The sequence below is a fragment of the Columba livia genome, chromosome 1 (genome assembly GCF_036013475.1).
Source record: "Columba livia isolate bColLiv1 breed racing homer chromosome 1, bColLiv1.pat.W.v2, whole genome shotgun sequence".
Lineage (NCBI taxonomy): Eukaryota > Metazoa > Chordata > Aves > Columbiformes > Columbidae > Columba > Columba livia.
This window is the reverse complement of record NC_088602.1, coordinates 109,645,520-109,673,045: the sequence shown is the minus strand read 5'-3', so window position 1 is coordinate 109,673,045 and position 27,526 is coordinate 109,645,520. Positions and strand designations below refer to the sequence as shown.

General features: G+C 42.0%; 1 protein-coding gene across 2 annotated transcripts; it reads left to right on the top strand.

Moving 5' to 3' along the window:
• The first annotated feature begins 986 nt into the window (after positions 1-986).
• GRPR (gastrin releasing peptide receptor) lies at positions 987-24,612 on the top strand. 2 transcript variants are annotated; one of them, XM_065072503.1, is made up of 4 exons: positions 987-2,141; positions 19,805-20,156; positions 21,272-21,337; positions 23,519-24,612. In XM_065072503.1, the coding sequence occupies exons 1-4, from the start codon at positions 1,723-1,725 to the stop codon at positions 23,909-23,911; spliced, it is 1,230 nt and encodes a 409-aa protein (XP_064928575.1). In that variant the 5' UTR covers positions 987-1,722; the 3' UTR covers positions 23,912-24,612. The 2 variants fall into 2 exon arrangements, with proteins under 2 accessions (XP_064928575.1, XP_064928586.1); XM_065072514.1 differs by lacking the exon at positions 21,272-21,337 and having other exon boundaries at positions 1,062-2,141.
• The last annotated feature ends 2,914 nt before the right edge of the window (positions 24,613-27,526 follow it).

Here is a 27,526-nt window from a genome sequence, read left to right as displayed (position 1 = left end):
AAGTTAAGGGTACACATAAGTCCTTTGTTGACTTAGAGTGAACAGCAGCAAAGCAGCTGAAAACACTAACCCAGGTCACAAGAATGAGGCAGAAAAACAGTTACTGAAGTCTCCTGCTCAGACTCCCACCCTGGTACACAACAGCTAAGTGCCTGGGGATTTTCCAGATCATGTCCTGAAATGTTTCCTCTATCTAGAAACAAGTGATCACACTTTAATGTCTGGTTTGAATTGCCTTCCTCTTTACTTCCAAGTAATTCTAACAGCTAGTAAAACATTCTTTTTCCTGCAAAAATGAGCAGTTGCAAGGGGAAATAAAAATTACAGCTGCATTTAATTCTGCAGGCTGCTTTCCAAATTAACTATATTTATCCACAATCCAGAAAGTCCTTATATATAATCATATATAGCAAATCTGTTATAAAAAGTAAGGCATCAGTAGTAGTTATATCATAATTATGGTCTAAGAAAGACCATTTTCAGACTGTTATAAGCCAAGCAAGATTCTCTGTTGTATCTAGACATGCACTACCTGTAGATGCTAGTATGATGTGTAACTCATAAATAGAAATTGAATGGTAAACTTTGTTATTGTTATCTTCAAATTAAAGCATTACAAAAAAATTAACAGAGTTCAGGCTTCCCTGATTAACTGCAGGTGCATAGCGTTAATACTCATTTGCCTACCCTAACTATAATGTTGATTTTATCTTAATTGGCTTTATCCAGTTCATTTGCCCTGGGAGATGAATTTAGCGTCACATCATTATTCTCTTTCATTGGGACAGCTGAACACTGGAGTGCAAACAAAGCATGCGTGCCCTTATTTAAGAAGGTGTGATTGCTTTTCTACTCACATTATTTGCAGTGTAAAATAAACTACTTTTTTTCTTTTTCTTCTTTTTTTTTTTTTTTTTTGCGAGGTGGTGAACCTGATCTCACGATCTATAAATAAGCAGATTTTCGTAATTATTATTTATTTATTTATTTAAAATCTAAAGAGTTAACGTTGATTTTGGTAGGTTTTCCCCGCTTCCACCCCGGCAGTGATGAGAGCGGCCAGCAGGTGGCTGGCATTCGCCGGCGTTCGCTGGCGGCTCCGCCGGAATTACCGCCGTCATTTCAGCGAGGCTGCTCTCATCATGGGAAGCAGGGGAAGAATTGACGTCCAGAAGAGCCTGCCTATAGGATCTAAGCCGTCAGCGGAGTCCTGGTTTTTCCTCACTTTAAATCCAGCTGACGAGTGCAGGTACTGAAAGCCGGGGGAGATCGGCAATGCAGCCTGACAGCAACTACCAAAAGTTCTTGTTTTTTGTAATATCTTTGTTTCGGACTTGGTTCTGCTCAGCAAACCTGAAGCTGGGAATTTAACAAGCCTCGATTTTGAAAATGCTTCCCACTTACTCATCATTGAATTTGATAAATGGCCTTCCAGACCTCAGGAATGCCTAACAGCAAGACAAGTCAATGAGAAAAAGGCAAGTTTTAGTATTCAAACTATGCTAAAATATGTTCTCCTTTCACCTTATGGAAACAGTACTGTTAAACAAGCTGCAGTTGCTTTTTGGTTTGTTTATTGTCAAGATGTGTCATAAAGTGATATGACTTTTAAACTCTTCTGACTGTTTAAAGCCAGAAAGTAGCAGCAAAATTAAAGCAAGAAATCTTATTTGAGGATTTTCAAAGCAGAAAGTTGTCTTCTGAGAAGAGCAAAATAGGACAATGGCATCTGGAGAGTGCTTTCTGCTAGACCTAGAAACAGATAACTTCATTCTCTACAACTTCTCTGTCAACCAAAGTGCAAACTTCTCCCTCCTTGGTGATGAGTGGTTCTACCCAGCGTTCCTCTATGCCATCCCCACCATCTACGGGATCATCATTTTGATAGGCCTTATTGGCAACATCACTTTGATTAAGATCTTCTGTACTGTGAAATCCATGAGAAATGTCCCTAATTTGTTCATCTCCAGTTTGGCTCTGGGAGACCTGCTGCTTCTAGTGACTTGCGTGCCCGTGGATGCCAGCAGGTACCTTGCTGATGAGTGGCTGTTCGGCAGAACTGGATGCAAACTTATCCCCTTCATACAGCTCACTTCTGTAGGGGTATCAGTCTTTACTCTCACTGCTCTCTCAGCTGACAGGTAAGCTGACTGCTGTAGCCTCGAAAAGAAGTCTGCATAATTACAACTCCATAAAAATGCATGATCATGAATGCATATTTTTAGGTAACAAGTATGTTTTTAACCTAATGAGGGAAAAATAACAACTTCAGTTAATTTCTAGTGTTTATGAGCACACGAGGAGGATGCAGACTGAACACAGGATACTTTTTCTAGGCTAAACTAAATGTTTGTGCAGTTTATCTAATAGTCTAGTTTAATTAAAAGAAAAACAAGAGCAGATCACGCTAAAAACCAGAGATAAAAAATACTATTAATGAGACTGTTAAAAGATAGCATGCTCATATTTGCCAAAAGACAATTGACCCATATTTCATGAAGTTTGAAGGCACCGGAGCAGCACTTTAAAGTGCAGCTAGAGTCAATTCTTTCTAGTGGCTTGCTTCCTAAAGGCTAATTACATGTGAGGCAATAATTCATTAAATATGTTCCAAATATTCAAATGAGGATGTTTGAAGCCAGGCATCTCAGTTTGGTATAGCCAGTATATCTCCCTTGATTAAACCATTTGCCCTTTATCCAATCAAAACTAATCTTTGCTGTTGGTTCAGAAACTTTGTCTTCCAATGATGTTAGGTAAAAAAAAAAAAAAAAGTAAAAGCTATGATATTTTAGAATATGTGAAAACAAGTTTGACTTCAACAAATTACATGCTTCTAATAAGTCAGCTCTATTTTAGATTCCTGGGAGGCTTTGGAAACCTGTCTCAGAGCATTCAGATCTAAATTCAAAAGGCATTTTAATTTTAATGTCATTTGGAAGGGTGAAGCCTACCTTTCCAGAAAAGTTTTAAGTATTTATTAGATTGGCTTTTGTAGAAATTCCTATGTACATCAGAGAAGCCAGGACATTCTGTTTCTAATTTGGATGCTTCAGAAAGAGATAAAGAATACATTGTCACCACCCTAAAGCTGTAAAATGTCATAAGTACCAAGATCTCCAATGAGAAAAATAATTTCAGTTTTGCTTTGCTCGGAAAAGACCTGGGGATTTTATATCTTGGTCTCAAAGAAGTGAAACCAGGTTTGCTTTAGGTTGTCTCTTGCGTGCCACTGTGTCTCTCCTAACCTCCTACTTTAAAACGCCAGACCATTTTTATTCAGTTTTCAAGGTAGTTCATATACATATACAGTCTCTTGTCTCAATGAAAGCAGGTGACTCCAACAGTGTTTCAGAGACAGAATGGTTAACGTTTATTAACTCCTTCATGTTGGTGTATGTATAAAAATAGCCCTGTCTGCCCCAATAGCAGATGACAAATAGGCCTACATGCAGACAAAATTATTCAAGCAATTTGCTCTAAAGGACTTGGAAAAATAGGAAAGTGCTCAAATCCTCTAGTAGAGGACCACCTATACTTTCACTCCTGAGTTTCATGTGATGACTGGACCATTCCTGCCTGATCTGAGGAAAATGTTAGGAAAATAATAAGTATTTGTCCAGGAAATTCATCTTTCCAAAGCTATAATGTAAGTTGTTTTAAGGAGTATCAGGAAAAGAAAAATGCATCATAAAGAAGATCCTGTTAGAGAGATTTGATGCTAACTAATCATGTGCCACATAAAGCAAACATTACAAATGCTTTTACTGAGCAGTGCATCAATAGTGTTTTTTGCCTGAAGTGACTGGACAAGACAGAAGATACTGAGCCTGGCACCAGGGGTGGTTTCACAGACAAGAATTTCTGAGGTCAAATGTGGTATTGCATGAAGGATGAGCAGCAGCTCAACCCTGCAGGGAAGCACCTGCAGAAGACAGGGGCATGGTGGTGAGGGCAGGGTAACACAAGGACTCAAGAATCTAGCAGGTAAGACTGCTCAGGCATGGCTCACCTCACTTGGCTTTTGCTCTCTGAGGTGAGGAGCCATTCCAGGACAGTCAGCAAGGGGTCCCCTAGTCCATGGAAAGAGATGCCTCTGGAGGAGACAGCATAAATCTTGTCAGGATACCTATCTCCCTCCTGGGCTATAGAGGAAGCTTTGCTGTTTAGCATGGATTAGACACCGATATTTGTGAATGGCTAATGTTCAGCAGCATGAACCTTGCCTGAGATGCTCACATGAGGAATGTAAATGTCCCTGTTCTCGTGAATCAAAGCCATAGACCATGGGAGAGAAAAACCATAAACCATGTGCTGTGAACAACATTGTATGCCCCCGTCTTCAAGGAAAGGGAGACTTGTCAGAGCACCACAGATCTTTTGTCTACAATTCATCTTCTACAAAAAACAATAGTACAAAAACCTCAGTTCCAGTTTTCTTGCATTAACAAAAGCAAGTGTGAATGACTGACAGCATTACTGAAGATATTGTGGTGATGCTTAGAGGTACCTGGCATCTCTGGGATCAGAAATATGCTGTGTAAAGAAAAGCATTTACAATGTGATGCTACAGGCTCATTTCTAAAGAGGTGACCATCAAAACACAAGGTGAAATGCAGTGGGTAGGTGTGATAGGTAGATATAATACGTGAGAGAGCAGTGAGATACATATGCTACACGTTACAATAATTGTACAAATCGTCTCAGTTGCTTTGGATCAGCTTCTGAAAAGGAGTGGCACAGTTTTAATAGATTTTTGCACAGCCCACATCATGAGTTTAAGAGTGTACCTTACTAGGGTACATTTTTATACCTCCAATTTTGACTTTCCCAGGTGTTAGGCAGGGTTAATAATACTGGATCTATCACCTGCTGGTGAATGGAACGCTCAACTAGGCACAAAACTCCATCACAGAACACCCAAAGCTGCTTGGTTATTTAACCCACCAAGAAAATGGTGGACATCCAGAGGACTGACTGCTCATGTGTAAACTTTTCTCAAGTAGAAACTTTGGGACAAACTGCTGATCTCAGCTTTTCCAGCAGTGGGAGCCTCCCAGCCCGCAAAGTGCTTTGCATCTATAGGGATGCAGACAAGCATGGCTGCATAAGTTTGGTTAGGCAAGGTATCACCAAAAGGTCCCTCTGTGTACAATCTTGAGGAATCATCAGGATAAAGTTAAATTATTTGAGAGAGAGTGTGAAAAAGGGCTAAAAAGCATTGACAATATTAGAAATGGATTTTCTATAGGACTACCCCACTGGCTGCAGGGAGCTTTTAATACTTAAAAGGGGCCTATAAGAAAGATGGGGGCAGACTATTTAGCAGGGCCTGTTGTGACAGGACAAGAAGCAATGGTTTTAAACCAAAGGAGGGGAGGTTCAGACTAGACACAAGGATTAAAATTTTTACAATGAAGGTGGTGAAACAGTGGCCCAGGCTGCCCAGAGAGATGGTAGATGCCCCATCCCTGGAGACATTCCAGGCCAGGCTGGACGGGGCTCTGAGCAACCTGATCTAGTTGAAGATGTCCCTGCCCATTGCAGGGGGTTGGACTAGGTGACCTTTGAAGGTCCTTTCCAACCCAAACTGTTCTATGATTCTATGATCTATCTTGCTGCGTTCGCAGGAGCAGTGGGAGTTGTCAGACCTTTTTTCCCCGCAAGCCTGGCAAATTTGCAGAGCAGCCAGGAGAGGGTTAAGGCCTATGGTGTGCTTACAGCCACCCTCCATGAGTGATAAGGTGCCAGGGCTGAGTATACAAGAGCAAGAAAACATGCAGCCGATGCATGTGCATGCATGTTTGTGTGTTTTAGAAGGGCTGTAAATGAGGTTGGCAGGGGAAAGACATCTGTCTGCCCCGCTGCTCTGCTGAGGCAGCAGATATCTTCAACTACCCCTTTTGTCCCCACAAAAAGAGTTTGTCTGCTTGCCCTCCTCCTCAGTGCAAGGGGATGGGGTATAGAGGTGCCTGTGAGAGCAGTCACACCTGGGCCGCCAGCCCAGGCAGAAAAGCCAAGGCTGGCTCAGCAAATGCCAGGAAATTAAGCAATGTCTTTGCACAGTAAGACAAAAAGCAACCCATTTAATTGCCCTTGTCATGGGAGATGTCTTTATTTAATTGACTGTTTCTCCCATGAGTGACAAGGTTTATACATTTGCATCTGAATTACCCAAACTGTCAAGCACTGATCATACTTCCCCGCTGTTTTGCTGAGAGAGGAAAAAATCGAAATGTCCTGGTGCTCATGAAGTGAAACCTTCCTGAAACAACGCTGTTTTTACAAGCACACAGCAGAACAAGTGTAAAGCATGGTTCGAGTTTGCAGGCAGCATCTTTACTTTAAGCACCTTGGATTCTCTGGATTTTAGTGCTGGAAAACTGCAGCAATTGCTGCCAGCCAGAGCTGCCTGCTGTCCTGTGGTGGGAGTGATGGCATAGTGAGACACATGGGGTGACATTACAGGTGAGGTTAGGTGGCTTACCTTGGTAAGACCAGCTGCAGACAGCAGGAACTGCAGTTGTGTGGGAGAACTGAGACCTGAAATAAGGACATTGGAAACATTGACCTCAGTGACTGGATGCAGCGATGCTGCAGAGCTTCCAGCTGCATTTGGTACCTTGGAGCAGGTCACACCCCCAATTTTCAGTGTTCCTCTGAACTCATATGAAAGTTTATTTATCTAAGAAATAAAAAAACTTCAGACAACTCTCTCTCCCAAAGGAACAGTAGTGGAAAGAAACATATCTAGAATTTTTAGAAGTTTTTAAATATGCAAAAATCATTTTTTAGTAGACTCATCTTTTCTGTGATTTGGATGTCTCTGGCCTCTGATATCATTATGCAAAATACCAAAGGAGGAGCAATATTTGCATATCGGTTCTTTTTTTTTACAGTCACTGGATTATGTCTTCACTAGATGATTAAGGGAAGAGTACTACCCTAAAATAAAGCTATGGAGAGTCAAACTAGGTTTCCACTGAGGTGATTTACAGAGTGATACCTTTTCTTTTAATACCATCAGTTGTGAAGTGGCAGGTCCACAGTTATGAATTTATTCTGGGTAGTATAACGTCTTCATTCATTAAATCCTTTTAACCCACTAATGCACTATTTTGGGGTAATTTACTTGTCCTGTAATTCATTGTGCAGCCCCAGGAAGGTTTTTGACAGCATGGCAGAGAAAGCCACTCTGAACTAGCATAACATTTCCTAATCTAAATGATGCAAGTCAGCAGAATGGTACTCCCACAAGTACATTTTGGATCCGCTAATGCCATCTCAGCCAGAACATCAGTCCAGGGAGGAAAAACAGAGGGGTTTCTGACTCCAGCTCAAAGCCATCCTTCCTGCTGAAGCACTGGGCGGCCTCTCCTTGACCCTTGACACTGGCAGGGTGTCTGTGCTACTGCTGTTCCTGTGCTGACGGCACGGGGTAGGTGCAGCGACAGATACACGTATCTCAGTTGATGTACAGTCTCGGATCCTGCGTTGCTGGCCACAGTGTCAATACAAAGTCAACACTCTTAACACCCTTGGTTTTTGCTCCCATTTCCTCAGCTCTGCATCCGTCTGCACCAAGAGAAACAGATCAAACAGCTCAAACTTTCTGAGTATCTTGATTAGCCAGAGCAGATGGCCAAAACACAATAGATGCATTTCTATAACCAGGAACATTAGAGCTCCCATCTATATCAGTGGGAGTGCTGCGCAAATCCGAGGTTAGAGTTAGTGCTAATGTGCTGGAAACTGTCAATATTTAAGCAATCAAAAGGAAGAGAAGTCAGATTACCTATTGTTTACATTTCAGTAAAACCTAAAAACCCCAATCAGTTGTCATGGTCTCATGGTACAAGGAGGTGTATGCACCGTCAATAAGGAGAACGACTGGCCACGAAGAATTTGCCAGCTGTGTGTCAGACTGAATGCGGTGGGTTGGGACATCAGCATCGCTGCAGCAAGCCTACAGTGGTTACATCACCTCAGGTGTTAGTACTTGGTGCCCAGATACAGACAACAGCCTAGCCAAAAAGAGTAGATGGGACTTGAGCTGAAAAAGCAGAAGCAGACGTAGTCTGCCTTGTATACATAGTGAAACATCCAGTAGTTGCTTTGCTCACAGATAGCCCTTGCAATAACCTGTTTTCCTTTTATTTTGGAAAAATACTCCAGTGCTAGCCCTGCCAAGTCCCCTTGCCTTGTTTCTCACCAGTTCTGCACCCACGTGCCCACCTCACCCCATACCAGGTAAGACACCAGGGGCTGTGAGACCCTGTCTGAGATCCTACTTGCTAGGGGCTCTTTGATTTGTGTGTTCCCCCCACACACACACACTTACTGCATATGACCTCAGGTGGAGCAGAGGATTTCAGCATCCAGAAGACCACCCTGTACCCTCAGGTAGAAACTAAGCAGGGTGCCTGGGCACCTCATGTTGCTGAGGCACCAAAAGGTGGCAAGCCAATTGCTAAACTGAAGGGAAAGGCAGAAAGCTGGAGTTCCTTGCAGGAAACTCCCCTCCTGATGCCAGGCTAGTGACTAGTTCAACCAGAGTGCAGAAGACTGTGAAACATCAAGGAGAGAGATGTTGTCAGAGCTCTGGCCATCCTGCCCTTGTCTACCTTCCAGCAGAGACGGCCGGTCTCTGCAGCATCATGGGAAGGTGGGAGAGAAAACTACCACAACAGCCTGAGAGGAAAAAATGTTTCTTCACACCTGCAGAAAGCCCTGAAACACGATATTTAGACATGGATGGTTGAATTATCTGGGAGAAACAAAGATGCAGATGCTGGACTAGCACAAACTGCACTAGCCATCCATTCCAGCAGCATTTCTTTCCCGCATTTGTCTACAAAGATTGATGAATACCTCATAATTTGGATTAAAACAGATCTTTTCAGTGACACTAGGCAATTTTCTGAGTATTCAGACCAAGGGTGCACATATTACTCTGTTCCCCTGATGTGTCTCTGGCATCCTGTTATCCTCACTGCTTAGAAATTATGTCATATTTCAAATTGAAAATTTTCTGACCTCTAACCACTGCATAATTATCTAACTAATAGCACAACTGAAAGTCTGAGAGAATTGAAGTTTTTCAGCCTGGAGAAGAGAAGGCTGCAGGGAGACCTTATTGCAGCCTTTCAGTACATAAAGTGTGCTTTTAAGAAAGAGACTTTTTAGGAAGGCCTGTAATGACACGACAAAGTGAAACAGTTTTAAGCTGAAAGAAGGTAGGTTTAGGCTGGACCTAAACCTTTTATGATGAGGGTAGTGAGACACTGGAAGAGGTTGCCCAGAGATGCTGTGGATGCTCCATCCTTGGAATGTTCATGGCAAGGCTGGACAGGGCTCTGAGCAGCCTGATCTAGTGAAAGATGTCCCTGTCCGCAGCAGGGAGGTTGGACTTAGGTGATCTTTAAAGATTCTGTCCAAACCAAACCACGCTGTGATTCTATGATAGAGCCGTTTTGGATAACATTACATCATTCAGCCTCAACATGCAGATGCAAGTTCATATGGAGGTGATGGTCTCTCATGTTTTTTGAAGCCACAAAAGGAACTTAAGCATCGTAACTGACTTAGTTTTATACAATCTAGCTCAGGTACTGATTACACTAAAACCATGGCATGTTGAGAATGGCACAGGATATTTCATTTTGTCAGATGCCAAAGAGATGCTCCAATGCCTTTTCTTTGTCTCCTCTTTCCTTGAAAGATCCACAATATTTTGGCATAATCTGCTCACTTGAGTGCTAGATAAACTATTTTACACCTGGCTGAGTTAAAATGGCTTCTGTTAGACTGTGGTCATTTATCTCAATGACTCTACAACCTTTTTACAGTCTGGTCGGCCCCTGTGTCATCTGCAAACTTTCCCAGCAAAGGTTTTATAGCCTGCTCAAGGCAGCTGATGTACACAATAAATAGCTTTGCAGCTAGAGCAAGTTCCCAGAACCTAGGCTGGAAATGGCTTCACACACTGCTACCTTTTTACCAGCATGTTTGAGAACCTGCTGGGGAGGCCATGGGGCTTGAGGTCCTCATCTGGCACAACCCCACCTGCCCAGTCCGGACTGCTAATTTTAACCCTTGTCCAATGGGAGAGAAGCTGGAATTGCACGAGCATGGATAGGAGAGGAAGGACCGTGTGTGCCCTGTCACACACACATCTACATGCATGGTCACCCATGCCAATGTGCCCATGCAGGTTGCAACTCCATTGCACACCATCATGGCCCACACCCTTTTTACTTCACCTACACTGTTGTGAAAAAAACCACAACAAAACACAACCCGAAACAAACAAAAAAACCCAAACAAACCCAACCAAACAAACAAAAAAACACACACAAAAAACCCCTAAATCTGCCGTGCATTAAACAAGGCAGACTTATACTAATTATCATCTGTGAGTAGGATAAACCTCTCAATTGTTCTACCTACGGCTGGCCCTGGGCAACCCAAGTAATTTCAGTTTTCTCAGTCACAGCTTCCACCTTTCTGAACTTCACAACTTTGGAGCCACTTAAGAGTTTCTCCAGTTTTTCAAGATTTGTAAAAAAACGCCATTGTTCCCCAGATGGTTTCTTTAACATTCTTAGGTGTAAATTACTCAGGTCTAGGTGTAAATTACTCAGGTCTGCTGCTGTGAAAGTGTTTTGTGTTAGCAGATGTTAGCTCACATCTTCTCTAATATGGCTGATGAGTTTTCTCCTACGTCTATAGCACTGCACACATGGTATGGCTACTTCTTCCATATTTGGTCTTAAAGGCAAATATCTAGTCATTGCTTTTTGCCTTGTCTCATCATTGTTCATGTCTCCACCATTTACGTGTATGCCTGGCGTACTGATTTTTTTTGTTCCTGATGTGTTTAAAAATTCATGTTTGTCTGTTACACAGTGACCTTTGATATTTTGTTGGCTCCTCCACCTTTCCTTATCAGTCACCGACATTTTTAGACTCCGATATTTGCTGTCATTTACTTTTGCTTTTTTTCCCATCTGTCATACATTGATTTTTTTTTTTGTAATTACTTCTTTGAGATTTTAGCATGACTCCTCATTTTCTTTTATTCAGGGCAGTTTTTTGCCATGCATAGTTGTTTCAGGTCAAGGTGGGGGAGACAAAGGAGAAGGCCAGGGTTTCAGCTCTTAATGTTTTGTTAGCATTGTCCCCTTTAGACTTCTGTTCCCAGTCAGTTATCTGATAGCTGTGTTTAGAAAAACCTTTCTCTAAAGTTCCATATATATATATATTTATATATATATATATATATATATAAATCTTTTAATTTGCTTTCCACAAAACTAAGATAAACATACCACAGCTGCTATTGCTTAAGGAACTGCTAATTTTTAGGTCAGTGATGAACTTTTCTTTCCCTGTCAGAACGTGGTACAATGTTGATTTCTTGCATATCACAGGCAACACTTTTTGGGTTGAGAAACAGCCATTTTTAGAAACTCCAATAAATTTCCATAGCAGGTTCTGTGACATATCGAACAATCACACCATGGATTTAGGTTACCCATCGATGCTGGTTTTATGCACTGAAGGTGGTGCTTTCAGGAGAAATAAGGCTGATTCTCTAGTGAGATGAAGGGTCCATGTCTGAGGCCCCAGCTTTAGTTGGCGTGGTAAGAATTCAATCTGCAGGCACACCGAGCCCACAGTCCCATGCCAGTTGACAATCCTGGGGATCTGAGCCGAGACAGCAAAGCCTTGGATGGAAAGCATCACCAGGGCTTGCTCTTTCCCATGCCTGGTAGTGCAGGTGCCAACACCATCCCTCCCAACTCAGCTCTGGATGTACACTGCATTGCAAACCTGGCACCAGCAAGCTACTCCACCAAGATATGAGTGTGAGCAGAGGCATCTGCCTCTGTCTTTTCTGGGCACTAAGGATGTAGAAACACGCACAGAGGTTAGTTGGTGCTGAGGAACTGGGACATTGGCTGGGGGGGGAACTCGTTGGCTTTGAAGTCGAAGGATATTTTTAAATGAATGGGTCCCACCCCTCCTGCAGAGAGCAGGTGTCACATCCAATTGCAAGGACTGTGACAAGCTGTGAGGCTGGCCTCATTGAAATCATAGAATGCTGTCTAGCCTGGCCTGGAATGTCTCCAGGGATGGGGCATCTACCACCTCTCTGGGCAGCCTGGGCCAGTGTCTCACCACACTCATTATAAAAAATTTCTTCCTCATGTCTGGCCTGAATCTCCCCTCCTTTAGTTTAAGACCATTGCCCCTTGTCCTATCACAACAGGCCCTGCTAAAAAAGTCTGTTCCCATCTTTCTTATTTCATTCAGAGACTCGGCTGAAGTTCCTCTACGGGAAGTAAATACCCTGGGTGCAAAGTGGGTCTTTCTTGTAAGGAAAGCATTGCCCATGGGAAGCACAGTATTTCCTGCAGTAGCCTCTACATCCATTGTTTTCCATACGCATAGTTAATTTCTGAAATAGTTTATACTCTGGCTGGCCATGATTTGGAGCAGCATAGTCACTATCAAATGGCTACTGTTTAAGCTCTCCTTCCCCAATGTGTAGTGCAGTTCAACCACCTCTAAAACATTTTGTCTCAGTTTTGACCTTAGTCACTCCTGGGCTGAAATTCCTGTTCATCCAGATTACAGGATGATGTAGTAGTATGCAGGTATACCGACTGAAATTTGAACACACACTTCAAAAAATGAGAACTATGTCACTTCCATCAATGCACGCTTTTTCTTTTCATTTTAATGTTAATTAATTGAAAAAAGAAAGTAGGCAGTACCTGACAATGTGTTTAAAACTAGGCCATTAGAGAAGTCTTTGTGCCCATATGCGATTTATTAAAGTAAAGATTTTAATAACAGATGTTCATCCAAGAATCATGCATAATAATGATAATCTTAACTAAGTATGCAGAAAGCAGATAGACCCAGAATAGATTGTTGGAGTGTGTTGATGTGTTAGACAGTCTAGCAATTTTGGGGATTTATTGAATTTTTTTCTTGAGAGCTATAAATATTCATAACATGTGTAGTGGAAACAGCAAAGAAAGTTTGAGGCATTGTATTTCCTCAGATATTTAGTAAGAATTTTTCTTTGCTTTCCAAGCGGGGCTTCACACTCAACCTGTCTCCACATACTTCATTTATGCAGTCTTTGTGTCACATCAACTTTTTCTCTGTTGCTTGAGGCTTTTTTGCATGGTAATTGAGCACATCCTTCATGTTATGGGAGCAAAACAATAATGTGATACCAGTAGAACATAATTACAAAATCTTAATGAGAAGATTTTTTTGTTCAGACTGTTCATGGGCCAAGTCCAGATCAATGTGCGTGCATCAAGCCTACAAACTAGAACAGACAAATCGGGATCAGAGGAGCTGTAAATTGCACATCTTTTCTCCATCTTTTGGTTGCAGGTGGGAACAGAAGAAATATGGGGACGTGGTGACTGAGAAGCAGTTCTTTCACCGTGACGATAGGATGGGGTGGCAATTTCAGGAGTTCATTTTCTAGAGCCGGAAAGAAGTCAGCTTCTTCACAGCAATTTACATTACTATTTCTGTAAAACATCAGTCCATTCCAACTAATCCCTGATTTTTATTGAAATTTCAGGTTCACATTAGCTCAACATCTCAAAATAGAGCTTAGTTTAAACAGATTTGAAAGTTTGTAAATGGATTTCTAACTTCAGATAAAAAAGCAGAAAGAGGTAATATGATAAATCTTTCCACCAGCCTGATGCAATCTAAACGGTGGAGCTGGCAATGAAGAAGGGGCAGACAAGCCTTCTGAAATTTTGTTTGAACAGGTTTTAGTACATGTTTTTTTAAACTACTATACAAATTCAGGATTGAGGCCCGGGATCTTTTTATGTAAACAGTGTACGACATATTAATGGGTGATACTATTTGGAGGAAACTTTCCTTGAAACTTAAGCACTTCTGTAAATTCATTTTGGAGGGGCAGTGTCCCTTTTCCCTGTAGGAAGGATGGGGAGGATTATTTTCTCCTCTTATATTTCTTGCAAGCATGAGATTCAGCTGCAGAAAGATAGGCATGCTTGGAAGGATTGTGATAAAACAGGGCAGCACTCTGTGGCAGAGCCTCCTTCAGCCATTTTCTCTTGCTACATACCTACTGCTGAAAAAGTAAGGAAGAAAGGGTTATGAAAGCAACTTAGTGCCTCTTTTTAAGTCAGATTCAATAGACGAGAGGGAGGTAGTGGCTGGAACATAGCTGATGTACAATTCTTGATGTCATATTCAGTCACCAAGATCATCTCTGGCAGGCACCTACCTTTGTGATCAGTCACCTTCACTGCCATGGGGGAGGGATGTTTCTGTCCCATTGCCACCGGCAGCACCTGCAGCCACACACTGGTACATTGTACTATAAGACCCTCAGCTACTGGCCACAAGGTGCTACTCTTACAGAGGACACTAATGATTTTGGCTGAAATTAAGATCTATTGTCGTACCTCTTGTAAAGATACTGCAGAAGGTGGTATCTCCAAGCTTAAAAAAGCCTGTCTCTTTTTTTGCAGCCCAAACCTACAATATATACAATGATGGCTGTTGTACTGGCAATGTATACTAGCTTTAACTGCTGATATGAGGGATGGGGGAAAGGCATTAATACAAAGCAAACATAAAAGAGGAAAGCAAGCTCAGACTGTTTACAACATCAACTTCTCCACACTGCATAAAGTTACCTCCCTAAAACAACAACAACAACCACCACAACCAACCAAACCACTAAAACAACAACAACAACCACCACAACCAACCAAACCAAACAAAAAAAACAGACAGTGAGACATGTGCAGATAAATTAATTTAAAATCCAAAGGAAACATTTTATTTTCCTCACATGCTTTACAGAACCACAGAACCACAGAATCAACTGGGTTGGAAAAGACCTTTTTAGTTGTTTAAATTTAATTTTTGTGACTGTTGTGGCAGGCACAAGTAAGTGGATGAAGGTGACAGGAAAAACACATGACAGATGCACTGAAGCTGCTGTCTTAGGGATAAGGTCCCTTCTCCCCCAGTATGACAATAAAATTGCAACCCTTCATATCTCTATGCTTAGGAATGTATAGGCAATATGGCTTTGAAGGCAAAGCCTGTTTATACTTCAGCTGGTGTATATTTTCTTGGCTCAGGTGGGGAGCACAAAGATAGCTAAAATACTTTGCACCAGGAGGGAAACTGCATGTAGGAAACTCTGACATCTATTTGGGGCTTTATTTTTATCTGTGTCTTTGGAGAGTATATCTGTAACTGTCTTTTTCATGATAAAGCTACTTCTGTGTTTATAGTCGAAGTTGTGGCTTTGGGGCTATGTGTACAATATTAACTAGTGTTTGTATAGTCAAAGTTTTAGAGTACATTAGGTGCTGTCGTCGTTAGTTTGTTCTTAACACAAGGATAATGACACAATTTTCCAGTTTCCCTGGCATATTAAACACAGTGGGAAAAGCATTTTCCACAGCATTTACCATGTGCGTGTCACATTTTAGCAGCTTATGGTCATTTCAGTAGTTTCAGTTGTGAGAAACAATTATTGCACGAGCACAATGGAGACCTTAAGAGACATTTGTTAGACATATTACAGAATTCAATGAAGACATGTGCATTCTGTGGGCTCCTACCCATCCCAAATTAATTTTGGGGATTAGGTTAAGAAGTGATCACACATTCTATGTTATTGAATTCTGGCATTCTGGGTTGAAGCCACCCTCTCACCAGACTCCTCTTGGAGGCCTGGAGACTGGCCTGGAGAAGAAGGACAGCACTGGAGTCACCGTGGCTGGTGGAGGGGAGAATTGTCCTGTGGGGTGAATCTTCACAGTGACTCATGAACTATGATTATATTAATTGCATTTAAGATATTGCTCCATGTGTAATTTCTTTGTGTGTGCTTCTTTGAATGAGACTGCGGGACACAGAGATCAGTGGCATCCATCCTGGCCAGAAGGTCATTGGCAACTGCTATGCACAAGGCAGGTTGGTGCTTTCCAAGCACAGTGGGAACAGAGAAGTTCAAAGACTGAGCAGTAGTAAAGGCCAGCATCTCTTTCATGTTTCCTATCAGATCAGCAACCCAGTCATTTTCATCTCTGCCGTTTGACAACTGGAGAGCAACTAGAGCTGAAGGTAGTTCTCAACTGTATCATTTTTCATTCAACAGAATCTTCAAAAGGCAGAGTTTTCTTTTTAAGTTTTGGCTTTTGTTGTAGGGCATGAATCATACCTCTGGGTTTGAATCTTTTTCAAAAATTTCTTTAAAAGCAGGTTGGGAAAGGAATTTAGCTGGAAAACAAAGCACGACATAAAACAATAATTAGAAAGACTGAATGTGAGAGCAAGCAGAGGTCTAGGGCCATGTCTGGTTCTACTGCAGACATGCTGTGAGTGTGATGTGACATATACTCTCAAAGCCCATGGTACTGCATGAGTGGGAAATAACAGTGTTGTAAGACTTTTGCATGAGGGCTCACTCAGCTGGCCACCTAGGTAGGTCCATGCCTCCACTGAGCTATGTAGGCATATTCATCAATGTCCTCTTCAAAGTGGAACAGATTTTTCAAGTGCTGGACATTAAGTACGGGAAAGTTATGTTCCTCGGGCTCATGCCTAAGTTTAGCCATCTAAAATTAGCTATGAAACAAGTCGCCTCATTGCCCAGGGTCTGTCTACAGAAAAAAGACAGAGGAGCAGCTCCAGAGGACTTACCTCCTCATTCCTCTCAGGCACCTATTTCTGGCCTGGAGAAATCATCCCCAGTGTTGCCTGTTTCTCTCCACTGACCACAGCAGCTGCCTAGGCAGGTGTCCTGTGCTTGGGAAGCTGTAGTAGATGAGGTGCATGGCACCTCCATGGCCTAATGTAGACACGGAGAATTGGATTCAATTAATCCAGCTTCAGCTGGCTTTCAGGTGGCTTTTCCCACCTCAGCTGTTTACCCTCAGACTGCGCTTTTCACAGGATACAAAATGAGGTGCTATAACATAAACAGACACTGAAAGAGTTTAAAGATGTTTACTGGAGAAGCAAATGACATGAACTGAATGTCACTCATATCCCAAAGGGGTGGTCTACCTTAGAAAACTGGAAGTGTTCAAGACTGGGTTAGCTGCTGTGAAGCTGATTGCAACTGATCTGGCATGCAGAGCATGAGAATTTATATTTTCAAAACCTATTTTCTCGCTTTGGGTTGTTTTTGTTTTGTTGTTTTTTTTTTTTTTTTCTGTTATCTCTTTATGTGCTTTCAGCCTTATGTTTTGAGTCTACTCTGAGCCTCTTACAAGCAAAACAAGTCTCAGTCTTCTTTTATATCTGCTGTAGGAGGCTTTAAAAATAAACTAAATGCCTATCAATCAATGCCAGCATTCCTAGCAATTTCTAATTACGTTGTTTCAAAATTATATTGTTTAGAAATGCCATATCTAATTAAAATGTACTAATAACTTGAAATGGATTCATTTTCTGACTCTCCCTACTCTGTTAATAAAAACAAAACAGAATCTCTCTCTGTATTCTTCAAATCATTCATATTACTTGAAATTAATATTGGAAAATATTATCTTAGCTTGCTATATTGTATCAGAAAATATGATGGTAACATATCATGTTGATAAGCATTCAATAAACCCCTGCAGAAATACATTTGAATTAACTAAGTGATATGCAATTAGTTTCCTTTTGCATTTATCTTCATTAGGGCTTACTGAAGATGCTCAGTTAGCTAGTATCTCTGTCGATAATCTATAGCTGGTGGATCAGACTATACATTGAGCTATTTCAGCTACATTGTTTCAGTAATCTGCTTAGCTGTTCCCTTTTATTACTGCAATAGTCATAACATCATCATTGTTTACATACTATGATTTTCTTCACCTGAGATTATGATCTTGCACTGGAAGACTGTGCATTGCAGTGTGACACCACTTAATCCCCAGCTTCAGAGTGCAAGTTAAGGAGGTGTTAGGCAAGCCGGAAAAATCCTGTGCCTGGCTGTTGCAGCTGTATAGCTGGAATAAAAGGGAGTTGGAGAGCTTGGAGTATAACTGGTTAAACAGAAGACTAATGAGCAAGTGGTTTGCAGTTCATTAAAGGAAAGATCACCCACAAAAAAAACCACCTGTGGGATTGTAAAAAGAAACACCTGCAAATTATGAGATGTCCAGATACATAAATACATGAATTAGGTGTCCAGATAAATACAAATAAATGCAAATGTAAGTACGTATGTACTTATTTATACCTGTATATATATGCATATGTATAAAATATATGTACATAAATGTGTATGTATATAAAAGACACACACAGATATACACACATACACATGTGTATGTGTGTATACATATGCATGGAAGGAAAGGGTAGGTATGGTGAACAGGGTATTGCTTACAACTAGAGGTCTAATACGTGATTATCCTGCAAATAAGGCAATTACCTGGTTAAAACAGTGCAGGACTGACAAAGTATTCTCTGAAATGCTGAGCTTTAGAATGCTGTGGTCTACAGTATGTAGGGAATCAATCAGGTACACAAAGTGTACCTGGTTTGGGCTGTCAGGCAGATGGACCCCGCTTCACACCCCCTGGTTTCTGGCAGTTCAGTATTCTTGTTACCTCTGCTCCCACCCCAGTGCCCCATTTGTCTGGCTGAAGGAGCCAGGATCCTGGTAGGAGATTAGAAAGGGACTCTGGAGCAGCCCCATGGGAATGGGGGACGTACCCTGCCATGCCAAAAGTGGGCTGGGACAGCCTAGGATTGAGGCACCCATCAATTCCCAGAGAGTTGACAGGTACCAAATGGACTGTAGGCAGTGTGAGGTAGATCCTGGAAAAAACAACTAACAGATCAAAATTGTTATAATAATGACCCTAAATAATGACTTGTGAAACCTGTAGATATTTCTTTCTAATTATATTTTTTTTTCCTTCTGCCATGTTCCTTTAATATGTAGGTGAATCATGATTTAGTTGGAGTGTATATTCCTGCCAGAGCAGGGCTCCAGCAAACAAGAAGCTCTTCTGTTTTCAGGTCCTTTCATGACACACATCAGGTTCAAATAAGTTTGCTTCTTTCATTTTCTTGGATTCTAAAGTTTGATTTTCTGAAAGGCTGAAATAGTGAAAAATGAAATTGCAAATAAAAAAACAAAAACGTCATCTACATATCTAGCATAGTAAGTAAGAATATTTTTTTTCTTCTGGAAGGTCACTTATCAGCTCTGGCTACTTAGCCTGGGTCCATTGGGTTATGAACAACCCTTAATTGCCAGCTACTAAAATAGGCAACATACTCTTTGCAGCTTAAGAAAATATAGCATTCAGTTTGCAGGATGCCAGCGTACTCACAGCTCAAAATAAAATGTGTGGCAAAACCTCTGACCAGTTTCTTTCAACACTGTTCTTTGAATGGGTGTAAACTGCTGTATGTTTTTGAAGAGAAGTTTATGATTGCACTTCCTTTCAATGTTATTTGTACACATACATATTAATGTCAAGCAGCACCGTGCGTTGTTGGGTTGATTACAAATTTAACGAACTCAGAATCGATACACATGAAATTGAATTGACCCATGACAGGTGTCTATGGCTTAAAATGAGAAATCTGTTGAAAACACTGAAATTTAAAATGCCAGAAAAAAAATCAGGTTCTTGAATAAAGAAGGATTTTGTTTGTTTCTTTGTTTGTTTTATAAATGGAAGGGACAAGGAAGAATGTAATGCCTGAGATTTGAGGTCAATAAATAATTTTTTCTTTTCTTTTTTTTTTTTTTTAGGTATAAAGCTATAGTAAGGCCAATGGAGATCCAAGCATCCCATGCACTGATGAAGATTTGTGTGAGAGCTGCTATAATATGGATTGTATCCATGTTGCTTGCTATACCTGAAGCAGTGTTTTCAGATCTGCACCCTTTCCATGAAAAAGGGACTAACAGAACCTTTGTCAGCTGTGCTCCTTACCCACATTCTGATGGGCTGCATCCTAAAATTCACTCAATGGCATCATTTTTGATCTTTTATATCATTCCTCTATCTGTCATTTCAGTATATTATTATTTCATTGCTAAGAATTTGATCCGGAGTGCATACAATATCCCTGTGGAAGGAAACGTGCATGTGAGGAAACAGGTAGAGATTTAACTTTCTTCAAAAATCTAAATTCCACATGAATCTGGAAGTAAAGAATGTGCATACAGGGAAATTTGCACTGGGACAGACTGCATCTGTTGTGCTGATGTTAATAGATCAGGTGGGCTAAAAGAATGGTTGGCACAAGCCACGTCACAGCTCTTAACGGGCAAAGCATCTTATCCTAAGTTCAAAGGGTTTGGCAGGGTGTTTACCATGGCAAACACAGCAGGAGACCCATGCCAAAGCCTGAGAAGGTATTGACTGGTATGCAGGGAAAGAGGCAGAGCTGGGGATGGTGTTTGGAGACTGAAGCTGAGGGCTCACACAGTAGGAAAGCAAAATTCATCAAAGTTACTTTGTCAGAGAGAGGACCTTGGATGAAATCTTGCTCCATGAAGCAGTCCCTCTTCACACAGTCGGAAATTCTGGCTCTGTAATTCACTCCTCTGGACTGGAAAACAAAGAAAAGGAGGTCAAGGGGAGACCTTATCCCTCTCTGGGAGGGGTTGGTCTCTTCCCTCAGGTAACAAGCGATTGGACAAGAGGAAATGGTCTCAAGTTGTGCTAGAGGAGGTTCAGATTGGATATTAGGAAACATTTCTTCATAGAAAGGGTTGTCAGGTGTTGGAACAGGCTGCCCGGGAAAGAGATTGAGTACCCTCCCTGGAGGTGTTTAAAAGACATGTAGATTATGTTCTTAGAGATATGTTTTAGTGACAGTGCCGGGTTGATGGTTGGATTCAATGATCCTGATTCCAGCCAAAATGATTCTATGATTCTAAATGGGACCCAGCAGCAGAAGACTGGAGGTGGAGGAAGTTCCTTCTGCAAGGGAACCTCAGGGCCAGGAGAACTAGTCAGTCAGGGAGGTACACAGCTATGCCTGGAGAGTGGCAATGCCTCCTGTGCTCACCACAACTCCAGCTTTCACCTACTGGTGCTGTGCCATGTTGAGAAACCAATACAAGTCTAGAGAGAGACCCAAGGACCGGAGACCAGAGGAGGACAGTAGCAGGTGCAGAGTGCCCAAGAGGGAGGAAGGAGCAAGACAGTGTGGGGTCCTCACAGATGCACTGAAGCCGTGTGCCTTGTGGTTGGTGTGATCTTTGCAGAAAAGAAAAAAAGAGTCTTCTTCAGGGGGGAAATCCAAATCCTGCATGAGCAACTGGGTGTTTCAGGTGAGTGCTCAAATTTGAGTACATCTGAGACTTAGGTTGTCCAAGTAAGAAAGTAACAGCAAAGTAACTAATTTTTTAAAAAAACTTATTTACCTTGACTTATTTACTTTATTTACCTTACCTCTTTCTTTCAACTGAGCTTCAACCTAAGCTAAACTGACACAAGCCATTCTTCAGCTGAACAAAGGTCCACATAATTGCACCCAACTGACATCTCCACCTTGGGCTGACCTAATGCAATCATCTCATGTAGCCTTCAGCTGCTAAAGTGAAACAGCAGGCCTGGAAAGCTGTGTTTTCTGCCTGTTAAACGATGTGTGATCCATGAAATCCTTATCCTTTTCCACTTCTGAATGTGTGTAAATCTTTCTCCCCTGCAGGCCATTTTTCTGCTGATTTGGTGACTGTTTAGATTAGTAACAATAAAGCAAGTAGTAAAAGAAGCCATTTCCCCCTTTGGTTTTGGGGAGAGAACTCTAAAGAAAGCAAAAGGCCAGGCAGCAGTCTAGCACCGTCGGTCCATCATTCCCGTCCTGCAGTGCATTCAGGAGCTATAGGTCTCCATCTGAGATAACTGGTATCGATTTCTTTATTGCGTTGCTTCCTTTCTTCATAGTGCAGATGTGGCCTCAACAGCCCTATATCGAATTAAGGATACATTTAAAAAGAATATATGGTTTAGCCAAGGAGAACCCTTCCTCAAAGGATTTAATTTTTAGCCTGCTCTCTGGAGACATTATCATCTGGTACATGTCAATCCTTCCCAAGCTCAATGGCTGATTTTTGGTCGGTGCCATTAACGGGGCACAAAATAAAGTAAAAACGGTCTTGTGAGGTCTCTCCTGCCTACTTCATGCTTGCAGCTGCCCTGAGGAAAGATCAGCCTGTGTGAGCTGTTGAGTTTCTGATGTGCCTGTGCAGCTTGGAAGGGGAGTGAGGATGGGGAAGTGTCCCAGGAGGGGCACCACAGCTGCATCAGGGCAGGAACCAGGGCAGAGGGCTGGGGCTAAGGGCAGTTTCAGGCCATCCAGGTCTTCCTCAAATACAGGGAGCAAACTGCAACAAATTCCCTAGGGGTGACTGTGAAAATGTGCAGGGACTACCAGAGAAGAGAATATTATGAAACCCTGAAAATTTAGTGGTTACACTTTCTGTGCCTACAAACATCTATCTGTGCAACCTCTTCCAGGGAGCAGTGTATTTCAGCACATCTTTCTGGGCAACTCTGTCTGTCCTCTCCTTTCGGGTGACCTTTGTCAGGACTCTTGTCTTCATTAGGAAGAAAGATGTGTTTTTCAGTGTCATTGTTATCTTAGTGTGCAGCGCTGGTGGACAAAAGACAAGGTACAGTTTACCTCAGCTCCCCTCAGTTGAGCAATACTTTTGGGTTGACTCCAAGCCTGTATACTTAAGTAAAACAAAAGTGTGGCTAGTCTGCGTGAAGGTTATGCTGTGTGCTAGCTGACACTGTAAAAGCACCTTTCCCTGACAAAGCTCGAATTATGCTGAGAGGTGGTCATCCACCTGCTCACCACCTACATCTGCCTTCTCCTCGTGTCCCCAGTTCTTTCAGCTGAAGAGTCCAGCTTGCCTCTGCCTCTGTCTTTCTCCAAGTACAGATTTTCCTCTCTTGGTTTCTTCAGCTCTTTTGCCTCTGAGTGCAGTTGGTCTCTAAGGGCTGTGAGCTGTTGGCAGCACTTTTGTGTACATATACCATATGGCCCCAAGGCAGAAAGTCCTGCCTCTAGGTTCTATGAAATATGCCAGGCCCCTACCCCATAATTAATAATCATAATAACAGGAAGAGTAATAAGCTAATATATATAAATTACATAAGAACGTGTGTATTATATGGGGATAACTAATGTAGGTGTCTGCACTTTTTTTGCCTGAGCTTGGATTTTACAAAGTGACAAACCATTGGAGCTTTATACCAAAACAGGAAAGGAACAACTACTTCCTTGTGTAAGAAATTTTCAGAATTACTTGTTTTTGGGGGAAGGGGACTGAGGAAAGACAAGGAGGGTTCTTGACCCTGTTTATGTTAACCTGTGGTTCAGGTTGCCCTGCTCTGTCTGTACACCTGCCATGCACTTGCCCCAAAGCTGCAGTACTGGGAAAAACAGCTACTGATGTGAACTAGGAATAGCTGCTAATCTGCATTTCTCTTTCTTCTTACAGATTGAATCACGTAAGCGTCTGGCCAGGACAGTACTGGTCTTTGTGTGCCTCTTTGCCTTCTGCTGGCTCCCCACTCACATCATCTATTTATACCGATCCTACCACTACTCAGAGGTGGACACCTCAGTGCTGCATTTCATTGCCAGCATCTGCGCTCGGATCCTGGCATTCACTAACTCGTGTGTCAACCCATTTGCTCTCTACTTGCTCAGCAAGAGCTTTCGGAAACAGTTCAACAACCAGCTGTTCTGCTGCAGAGCTCGCCTCCTCATCCGGTCCCAGAGCATGGCCAGGAGCACCACACGAATGACCTCCCTCAAGAGCACCAACCATTCCCTGGCCACCTTCAGCCTTATCAATGGCAACCATGTCTGCCACGAAGGCTACGTCTAAAGGGCACAGTCAGGGACAACCACATCACGTACCTAGTGTGGCTGCTTGGTTTTGCTCTGTGGGGATGGTGAGTAGCACACACACACACACACATGCACACGTGTGTGCAAGGAAGTCTGATGTGCTCAGAGAACTCAGAGGAGCTTAAAGCATCCAACATTTCATCCTGGGCTGAAGCTGAAGCATCCAACATCTCATCCTGGACCGAGACATTGCCAAAGCAGCAGATCATTGAGCACCAGCCCACAGGAACTCCCCGGGAAGTGCTGTGTTGCTTCAAAACCTGCTGCTTTTTTTGAGAGCAAAGTGAGCATCTTAAGATCAAATCTAGTTTGGCTCTGCAGATTTTTTGTCACTTTCTGCTCAAATCTGAACTTGGGCAGACTTACAGCAGTGACAAATTCCATACCGGGTGCACAAAATTTGTCAGAACAGTTGCATCCAGCAGTTTGCGGTGTAATATATTTTGACACCAAAATAACTACATTTAAATAAGGCAAATACTTTTACAAAAGAGTTCAGTGTAGGTCATTTACGGACTTTAAAAGTATTTATTATTGTTCTGAGTACAGTATTAATTCATGGTATAAAAGATATCAAGAGTTTACTGGGGTAAGTCAGTAGCCCCATCTGAAATGAGCAGTATCTTGTGCCACATCAATGTGAAAGCAGTAACATGAATAAATGTGAGTTGGAATATGTTTACAGTTTTCAAATGTGTGAGCTTTTGCCATGTTGTAGAGGAGACAGCAGAGCATTTTCCTTACTGGTTTGACCTTCCTGTCTTCAAGGTGTGATATAGCAAAAGTTTAACACCTACAGTGCAGCACAAAACTTTAGACGGTTTTGGTTAAGGGCAGGTAATTAACCAAAAATTAAGCACAGCTATTTTTATGCAGTAGTGCTTTGTAAAACACCCTAGATTTAAAACACACAGTTTTTTCCCTTCTATCTTCACAGAAATCTGTGGAGACAGAGTGCTAAAATGGGACAACAGACTGGAGAAGCAGGTCTTCTGTAATGTTCACTCCAGAGCAGTTCCTGTGCCAGGTATCAGCTATTCAGGAACAGGAGCACAGTGTCCCACAGATAAAAACTCTTGAAGTGCGTGGGCTATAGGACAGGCAATGAAGCTGCACACCTGATAAAGGAAGCTGCTGCAAAATGAGGCCATAAAGCAATCCATGTAGCAGAATATTGAGTTTTTAATGGCCCTCAGCCTCTCTGATGATAATCCTTTTCCTTACCACAGCAAAAGAAAAATGAAAACTAGTACAACTTTGTGTTGCACTTGCTCTGTGAACATAGATGAAGTCTTGTGTGCAGTGTAGAAAAACTCAGCCCTGCATCTGCAGCTGTCCAGGGATGCTGGTGGAAGCTATCGTCTCCGGGGTCCACAAAAGGGCTGTGATGCCAAAGGCAGAGCTCTGAAAACTCTGATTTTGCCTTTGGGAGAGGTACCTTTGTATGAGGTTCAACACGCAGGTACATGAGCTCAGCTTGTGACCACACCACCATGCTGATGGGCTGATAAGGGCTGTCTTGCCCTATCCCCCCACCATCTGTGGGAACCACCACCTGTGTCACCCCCTCCTGCAGGCATGAGTGCCCCAATTAGCCTGAACACTGATGTGATGGGGTTATTTTACAGCTGAGGCAATTCCCTTGCTTAGCTGACTGGGTAGCTATGATGTAGATTTAAATTTACTGGGCTGTGTGAGGTCCTCATTTCCCAAAAGTTTCAGCAGGATGGCCCTTCCCCTGAGCTTTAACATGAAGCTACATACAGTACCAGAAGCCCAGTCTGCAGCCATTTCGTAAAGTTTTGTCGAGTTTTGAGCTACTTTCTCATTCCAAAATGAGCAAATTTTATCTGTCCTGAGTAATTTTTACTGAATATTTTCTTCAGCCTTGAACGAATTTAATCAAAGGCAAGCAGGAATTACATACTTCAACAGCAGTCACACCATCTGTGCTACATGATGTGTCCTCCTGTTTGGTAAAGAACAAGAGGCTCCGATAGTTTCTGAATTTTTGTTTCTGAAGGAGAGAGCACAGCTGTGATGTGGGAAGATCACAGCTATGGGGGAAAGAGCATTGCTGTAGCTTCCTCAGGGTTAAGCCGAATACACACCCCGCCTCGCTGATAAACATGTTGTTTTGAACACAAGAAAGTTATGAAAATTCAGCACCATGGAATTAAATAACTGCTATTGATGTTACCCATTTCTTCCTAATAGAGCTAGTGACTCCTTGGAGGAAAAGAAAAGATGGTTTTGGCTCTGATTTGGAAAGTGCTTTCCAGAACTGCAGCTGCAGGTGTCCACATGTGTCACAGCTTCACCATTGCTTAATTTGCTTAGTATTGTTTTCTCTTCAGAGGTGGCAGGCAAAAATTTAGGACAGTTCCATGCAAAATGTAATCCCTTCATCAGAATCTAAGATACTTACAACTTATTTTAATTTTCAGCAATTTAAACCAAGCCTTTTCAGATGAGATGTAAATTTTCAGTAATGCTCTTCATTTTATTTAGACTCCTGTTTCCCCATCTAATATCTCTAAGAAAATTAGGTGGTTCTGTGAAAAAAAAATCCATTGAAAATGGTTCCTTGCAAAAAAAGTATTTTGGCATGTATTTCACAAAACTACAGTAATTTTTTAATACCATAGAAATTGCAAATCTGAGGTTGGAATGACTTCTATTTCATCCTTGTATTAAAATAATGAAAAATGTCAATACAGCAGTCGAAGTCGTGAAAGGACAATTCAAGAAAGTTTTCTGAAATTTCCCAGCACATAATTGAAATACTTGTAGCTGTAATTGGTTTTGTTGCTTTTGTTGCTTTTGGTTTGTTGTTTTTTTTTGTTTTGTTTTGTTTTTTGTTCCCACTCCTTGTCTTATTACCTTGGTTTCAAAAACACCGTGTACTTCACACTGCTGCAACAACCTAATCCCTTATCTAGATCTGTCTCAGTGTTTGCTGGCACACTTGCCACACTGATTCTTTCAACCTGGAGCATAGTCTGAAGCATTTTGTGTGTTTGACATATTTCCAAAGTGCCCAAGATAAAACCCCTGCTTGGGCAGGCAGCTACAGAGCTGCACACTGCATCCCTGGCTCCTGGGAGGCTGAGGAATTCTCTGGTTGTGATCCAGACACCCCCAAAACTGGAAACATGTGAAATTCTCCTGGAGCCAAATAGCCTTTTGGGTTTGGTCTCTCTGTCCTTCCATCTGACACGTGGCAGTTGTGTCATGTTCAACCAGCTGCAGGGTGTGGGTGGGGGAAAAATGGTCTCTGGGTCAGGATGCTGTATGTTTCACACCAGGAGAGTATTGCTATTTACTGCAGCGCAGCCATGCCCTCACCCCTGGTCAGAAGTACTACAGGTCAGAGGGTTATTAAAAATATGTAGCTGTCATTATATGAATCGGTGTGAAATATGAAACTAATATTTAACAGGGACATATTGAATTATGTCCATGATTTCTCAGGAGAATCTAAATAAGATGAAACAGTGTTCTTCATTATGTATTTGAATTTCCTGAGATTCCTGATTTCCCTTTTCTCCCATTGAATGTGCTAGGAGATGATGCTGAGTAAACCACAGCT

Excerpts from the sequence above, each read along its gene's own strand:
- GRPR (XM_065072503.1), top strand. The coding sequence starts at position 1,723 with ATGGCATCTGGAGAGTGCTTTCTGCTAGACCTAGAAACAGATAACTTC. Across the intron at positions 20,157-21,271 it reads ACGTGCATGTGAGGAAACAG|AAAAGAAAAAAAGAGTCTTC; the intron begins GTAGAGATTTAA and ends TGATCTTTGCAG. Across the intron at positions 21,338-23,518 it reads TGAGCAACTGGGTGTTTCAG|ATTGAATCACGTAAGCGTCT; the intron begins GTGAGTGCTCAA and ends TTCTTCTTACAG.